This window comes from Heliconius melpomene, chromosome 4 (genome assembly GCF_056956725.1).
Source record: "Heliconius melpomene rosina isolate 202511_hmr_F chromosome 4, ASM5695672v1, whole genome shotgun sequence".
In the NCBI taxonomy this organism is placed as follows: domain Eukaryota; kingdom Metazoa; phylum Arthropoda; class Insecta; order Lepidoptera; family Nymphalidae; genus Heliconius; species Heliconius melpomene.
In genome coordinates, this window is record NC_140392.1 from 211,568 (window position 1) to 219,418 (window position 7,851).

General features: G+C 39.8%; 1 protein-coding gene across 1 annotated transcript; it reads right to left on the reverse strand.

Moving 5' to 3' along the window:
• Positions 1-4,422: 4,422 nt before the first annotated feature.
• Positions 4,423-7,322, reverse strand: LOC146539320 (cytochrome P450 6B6-like). Its single transcript, XM_085184886.1, has one exon. The coding sequence runs from the start codon at positions 5,641-5,643 to the stop codon at positions 4,423-4,425; it is 1,221 nt and encodes a 406-aa protein (XP_085041012.1). The 5' UTR covers positions 5,644-7,322.
• Positions 7,323-7,851: the final 529 nt, after the last annotated feature.

The window sequence follows — 7,851 nt, forward strand, 5'->3', positions numbered from 1 at the left end:
ACAAGTAGCGGACGTATTCGTTATACGAGTTGGTTCAGAGAAAATATTAAACAAATTAAAAAATTTAAATAAGTTTAGAAGACGAAGGCTTAATGATGACACCTGTATTATATCTATATTAAAGTCTCCGCATACGATTAAAGATTTACTATTCGAACTCAAGTTATTCAGAACATCCTCCATTTTTTCTTCAAATACTTCAAAACTACCTGAGGGGGGTCGATACACGTGTGGGGATATTGCACTAGTCTTATTATATTCTGTATAAACACGCTATATCAGCAACCTGAATTTATTCGCTACAAATGCAATTGTGAAATTATGTTCCACTATTGTTTTGTAGCGTATAAATAACCAAATTAAATATGCAATAAAAGAGTTCAATATTAAGTCTCGTATCATTAGCATCACCCCGATGCTATAGCCCACATTGGTGACCCCGACGAAAGGTACCCCGACGGGGGGTACCCTGCCACCTGCAGTCTGACGTGATAGTCCACATTGGCGAACATCTAGACTTCAGCCCGAAGTTAGCGACGAGACCGAGGCAATGATCCATACAACTCCCGTGGTGCTACATTGATTACCACGTAAACCGGACTTCAATCCAACGACTGCCCGACACAAGTCTTCAGAGATTTGGTGAGTGCACATTCTAATCGGCTTCCCACAAGCGGGTCTCACCGGTTAGAATTTCAAGAGGCAATATACCACCAAACCCATAAAATGAGATTTTCGAGGCAAGATCGAATATGCAAATCAAATAAAAGCTGATGAAGTAATGGAAAATACCAAGTTTTACGAAGGCATCGATTTTTAAAAAAAACTAAGGAATAATTTATCAGAAGATATGCGCGATAACAGATTAGTCGACAGCATTACAGGATTATTACATCCGAAAAGGATAATTAATTCTGGCACTCTGAAATTACGACTATCAATGTTTAAGCGCCTTTAAATAAACAAGTATGGTAGAACGAAGAAACTAGGGAATCTTCTCAGTCAGTAGAGAATCATGACACTGACTGCACCCTCTCCGCACGCACCGCCATCGATAATTACCGAGGCATCCCAAGCATGGTCGAAGCCCGAAGCCGTCCACAGCGACAATTAAACAATAAATGGTAAATGGTAATTTTCTTTCCAAGGCTCAACCCGAAGCCCTACAAGTGCAAGTCAACCGTATATACTGCGCATATTTCGAAAAAGAATATAAAGTATATTACACGACACAACGCACCCAGGATTCAGAACAATAAGAATAATGTTAACGAGTCATTATTTCTGACCTGGTATGGAATACTCAAGTACGTGGACAACACGAAGCTATCGTGTCAAAAGGCGGAACTCTCACGTGACAACAATTCGTCACTTTTATATTCCCCGAATTCGAACGGGTTGAAAACTTTAGTGCGCACTCTACCGATACGTAGTACCAATCGATACATAATTACGGTCATTGACCTACTTACGCCAGCCTTCATCGCAAACAAAGTCGACGAACACAAAAATTAGCCATCAGCAAAACGACAACAATACTGAAACAATGCGCAAACGCAGCAGCCGACGACAGCAAAACACCGCATCGAGTTACGAAGTCCGGGTGAAGAAAACAACTTGTGGATCAATTTAGTTCATAGGCATAATATTTTATTTTGTTTATTTTATATTTTTATGCACAGTTTTTTCCCAAAGGGGGAGAGTATTGTGGGGGTATTGCACTAGTCTTATTATATTCTGTATAAACACGCTATATCAGCAACCTGAATTTATTCGCTACAAATGCAATTGTGAAATTATGTTCCACTATTGTTTTGTAGCGTATAAATAACCAAATTAAATATGCAATAAAAGTGTTCAATATTAAGTCTCGTATCATTAGCATCACCCCGATGCTATAGCCCACACACGCATACTATAATATTTTTTTTTTTTTTTTTTTTTTATTTTAACATCTACATCCACGGGCGCATAGTTGCCCGTGCCTTTTTTTATTTTATAAAAGTTATTTTAATGTGGCGTACTTAATTTTAGGACAATTTAAGCTGTACTTATATCTAGAGCTTATACTAGAGGGGTTGGATGAGACCCCTACCGACATTTTTTTTTTTTTTAAATTTTTTTTTATTATATAACTTATTTTATGTAATTACTTTATACATGTAATGAACACCTTCGCCTATTAGATTTGACCTGGCTCATGCAGAACGCCTTCCTTGAGTTTTTGGATTAGTGCCTCTATCACCCTATCATCTCTTTGTGACATTGCCCCTTTTAGGTTCGCCTCCACCACCTCCGTAGATGAAGCGCCCACCGCTCGGCTGATAAAGTTGCCTATTGCGTCTCCGCCGTCGTCAGAGTAATAGACACAGGTGTTGGTGTGTCTCGTCACTGCGACGACTGCGTGAGAGACGCTCTCATGTACTCGGATCCGTGCGCGTCCGGTTCGGACGATGACGACGTCTGCGAAGGTCTGCCCCTGGGCCTCATGGATAGTCATGACTCGCGAACCTGCTCCAGCTCCATATCCCTGGTCTTTCAGCTGCCTCTTCTCCTCCTGCGTGTGGACCAGATATAGGGTGCCGTCATTACAGTGTGGTATTCGCGCGTCGGTGTATCCGAGAACCTTTAGGGAGTGGACAATGGGGCTTGCGGAGTAAATGCTGTTATATACTCCGGCGAGGGCATAGGCGACGTCCATTGGGCTCCAGTGTGTGCAAGGCAACTCGCATGTGATGTTGGTTGTCAAGCTAGGTCTGCAGTACCTTAGTTCGAATAGATTTTGTCTGTCGATGTAAGGCAGCTGATTGATATCTCCGATGAGTGTGACCTCGTTCGCTCCTGACAGTCTGGCCGCCATAACAATGGCCCCGAAGTGGTTCATGAGGGCTTCGTCCACCGTTAGCCGGTTTAGAACTATTCCCTCATGAAAACCGTTGACTAAGATCGAGGCCATTGTTCGCACTCTCTTTGTCGCTTTCGTGCCAAGGCGGTGCGCCAGCTTCTCTCTTAGATCTTTCGCGGCCTCTACTGTGGTTGTCGCTACTACTTCCGTGTCCTCATCGAAGTGCTTGATAATGTGAGTTGTCTTACCACACCCCGGAACCCCATTTAGCCAGGAAAGTTTTGGTAGCTCCCAATTTACGAAGGCTGCGTCCGGCTCAGGATCGCTTGAAATGGCGTTTGCCATTCCGAGTATCCTATCATCCAGCATCACTCTCGTGCATTCGGCCACTACTACCACTTGGTCGCTCTCTGATGTTAGGAATTTGGGGGGATCGTCTACTCTTGCACTTTCGACCAGGCCTATAAAGCCCTTTGTGCTGCTATAGGCCGCCATGTACTGTCCCGTCATGCTTCCGTGAATGACGCGGGAGCTGACGTTGTCATAGATGGCGGCTTTGGCTTCATCGAGCTCCACTTCCAGGAGTTTGAAGTTCCCTCTCTGGAAAGTCTGAAGGATCTTTTTACAGACATTGGTGTTTACCTCGCGGGTTGCCTTTAATGTGGCTAAGAACTCGATGAACGCATTTATAGCATGCTCCTTTGGGCTTCTGGCCATTTTTAGGTCAGGTAGTGTTATGTTGCCCCTGCTGTGCTCTAGTACGCCTTCGCGGTGTCCTTTTTGTTCCCGTTGATTTCGGGTATCGAAAAAGGCTTTGACCTCTCTCTCTTGCGTGCTAGTTTGGCGCGCAGCCTTAGAGGCAGAACATTTTGGAGTTTCTTCGACTCCCGGAATGTCAGCCTTAGAGGCAGAGCATTTTGGGGTTTCTTTTTCCCTTGGAGAGACGACTCCCAGAATGGCCCTTGCCAAAGTCCTCGAGATGTTATGTTTGGGGGTGGGTGTGTTGGTCTTGCTTGTGGATGGCTCGGGGTACAGCTTCTCTTGCAGCCTCTCGGATCCTTTACCATGTACAACGGGGTTTTGTATATTATATGCTACTAAAGTAGCAATTTGTTTCTTAAAATATAAAGGTAGATACAATGTATCTTCTGTCAACTTACAGCTATTAAAAATAAATTTATTTAAATCTAAATAAAATAATGCGTCGCTATGACGTTCTGTCGTATTATATAATGTCAAGTTCAGGTTGTATATATATTTATTTTGTTTTTCTGTGAGGGAAGAAGAATATGGAAAAGAATCAGAAGTCAGGCCGATGTGGTTAAAATAAAATAGGTTTATATTTCCAACAAGAAACAGTTTGGTGTATAATTACTTGATTCCACTCCCTAGAACTGAGCGACTTCATTTCATCTCTTCCCGCTCGCTTAGTACTTACCGCCCGATTTTGTTGGTGGGAATACATTTATGCAGTTTACTTTTGCAACGTAGGTCTTAATAGGTCCGCCCCTCACCGTAGAAACCGAGCTTAAATAATGGCTATTCTTTATAAGCTTACAATATGTAGCTATATAAATTTACTTACCTATACAAGCTTGAGGTCCGCCACCAAAAGGCAAATAAGCCAACTTATTTTTAGTATCAAACAAGCCTGGATCAAATCTATTTGGTCTAAATTCAGTCGGATCTTCAAAATATTTAGGATCATTTTGAAATGCTTGCAGTGGTATTGTTTTTCCTACTCCTTTGTCTATCGTTAAATCAATATCTTGGAAAGTGTACTTCCGTGTGCATTGTCTTTTTAATAGACCGAGAGACGGAAAAATTCTCATCGCTTCTTTGAATGTCCATTCCAAATAAGTTAAGTCTTTAATTGCATCATAGCTTATTTTATTGTTATATTTGAGTAACACTTTATCTATTTCTTCTTGAACCTTATCCTGCACGTCAGTGTTGTACTCCAGCTCGTGCAACGTAAAACTCGATGCGGATGAGGATGTTACAAATCCTGCGGCAAAAAATACAAACGCTTGCGCTGCTATTAAATCATCATCCATTTTTAGTATTGCGATTTCGGGAGAACCATCACTTTTTTTCCTTTCCATCGACTCGCCTACTATAGTTCCTTGTTTTTTACATTCTAGTAATAAGTCAATGGAATTGTTTCTACCAGAATGGTGATAATTTCTTTGTTTTTGAACTGCATCTACAAGTACCAATAAGTCTTTCTCTATTCGGGCAGTTGTTTTGAGATACTTAAACAAATGGGGAAATAAATCTTTCAATGTCATAACTACCATTTCTTTGTAACCCACATTAAGTATATTAACGCATAGCTTTCTTAAAACAGAGTTTTCGTCTTGTAGTGAATCGGAATCGAGACCAAAGCCGCAGGCGCCAATAACATCTGTGGTGTAGCGAGCCATCAGATCGAGAGAGTCTATGACGGTACCAGCCTCGGCGACGCTCTCTAAGCGCTCTTGTACGCGTTCCACGCGCTCCACTATAAGAGGAAACATTGCTTTGAACTTACCGGTACTGAAAGCTGGAGTTAGCCGTTGACGGAGGAGTCGCCACGAATCACCTTCCAAGAAGACCAAATTCTTAAGAAGAGGTTCTTTCTGTTGAAAGATTTCTCGCGAATGAAAGTACGCAAAGTCAGATGTAAGTATTTTCTTAGCGATTTCCGGGTCCCTAATTATGAGTTCTGGTCGAGACGCGCGGTAGTATCCTACGACCCTCTCATCGGGGTACCTCGAATATATTTCCCCTATTAACTGAGTTAGACTCCTGCTCATAAAACAATTCTTAAGAGTTATTGCCTAAGAAGGGTATGGGCTTATCATGTTTTACTCCTTTTTGTTCCCAATATTTAAAATTTCTCGTCGCATATTTGTAAAGTAGAACAATACCCACCAACGTTAAAGCTAATGCTATCATTTTTGATATTTTGATAAACCATGTACCTGTATTTAATACATGTTCATATGCAAATATGGACCTTTGGTCTGATACGTATAATGATAATATAACTATTTTACATTACAACACAATGTGTATAAGGAAACGCACAGCGTTGATTGAAGGAGCAGTCTCGTTGTTTACTTTAATACATTTCTTTCTTCCACTCCTGCATAAACCCCCTTTTTTTGGACCAGTTTGTTTATTGCTGGAGAAGGAGAATATGTGAAGACAAAGGATGTAGAAGCTATGTGATCTTAAAGATAGTTAACTTTATACCTTTACTATCCGTATCTACATTTTAACTACGTATAATAATAATAATAATTTATTGTCTACTAAGTCTACTTGGTAGTAACATTTAAAAAGGATAATTAGTAGACAAAAGTAATGGAAATAAAATGGAAATAAAAAACCTAACTATTAAAACGAACAAAAAATTATAAGTAAACGTAACCAAAGGAAATTATTAAGAAAAAGTTAGCAAAACCGTCTCTTTTATCAATAGTAAGTTTAGTAAAACAAAATATATATTCAATAATATTATAATTAAAAATAACACGATATATAATTGAACTGAGCGAAACGAAGCTCTTACTGGTCAAAAGTTTGTTTCGTTGCTACTCCTCCTAGTCCTTTAAGCTTACAGCTCTGAAATTTTGCAGGAACGTTGTGGACGACACGGTGATCCCAGCGAAGAACATAAGGTACATTTTTTTGTATGGAATATATTTTGGAAGTATGTACAGTAGAGATGGAAGATACGAGATGGATGCGGAAAGGCGTGTTGAAAGCAGGATTGCCTTAGGTGGATGTGCCGAGTCAGCTCAGGCAGGTACTAACGAGGATGTTACGGTGAGAATGAAGAAAAACGTTCTTAGTTAATTTGGGCATGTCGAGCGAATGAATGATGAAACAATGGCAAAAAATGTTTATGGAGAAAAAGTGAGTGGTATGGGGTTGACCTTCGAATAGACGGTATCAAAGATATTTCAGGAAGGTCACGTAAAAAGTATGAGGACTCCCCGGAGGGTATATAGAAGACGTTGATAACAGTGGACGAGCAACGGCAATGAAAGAGGTATGCATAGAGCGTAGCGTTTGGCGCTCCGTTCTCTCTGAGTCCTTTTAGGGATACAGCGTGAATTTAAGTTAAGTTATATTCTGGAATATAATATTCAGTCTCTAATAGACTAACTAAGTACATCAATAACAGAATCAAATCAAAATTTTCCAAAAATCTTCATGGGATTGTTGGCCATTTTGAATCCCAAAAACGGGAACGGATCTTTCGCCTTCAACTTCTGAATTAAATACGCTCATTTTGCGAGAGATAGCACACACATTAACTAAATTATTTTACATAATCATATTCTATACAGAAAAAACATAGTAATTGACCGCAAATCCTTCGACGAATATTTTCTTATTTATAAATTTTGTATCCCATCACGCCAAATTTTACAACCGTAGACAACGCGCTTCTGTAGAAGTGAACGAGAGGAAAATAATAAAGCAAGCGTATTTGGTAATTCACGCCTCTTATTTATGGTATAAATAAGGCGGTTGCTAAGCGATTACAGACATCGGAGGCGATGCACAGACGCACACTCGACTGACGACAGGTGAACTGATTACATTTATATAAGAAACTTCAACTATGAAATATTATGCAATTAAGAAATATAATTATAACTAGCCACATTCGCGGTTTCGCCCGCATATCACTTATAATACATGCATTTGTCAACAGATTGATACATAATCATGATTGTTTTCATAATTCTCAGAAAGTGCAAGACCTACGTAGCTGCCTGGAGTGAAGCCTATCGGGTAAAATTACTTTATGAATTTGGGAAAACACTTTCATTTTGAAATCACAAACAGATTTGCAATTTTATTTATATGTATAGATAAATACAAAGTATATTACACAAAAGGGAATAATATTATTTTTCAAAGTTTACTAAGACAGTGTGTAGAGTGTACCTACTCTGTCACTGAGAAATTGCAAGCACATTATCATCATTATGATCATGCGTGAT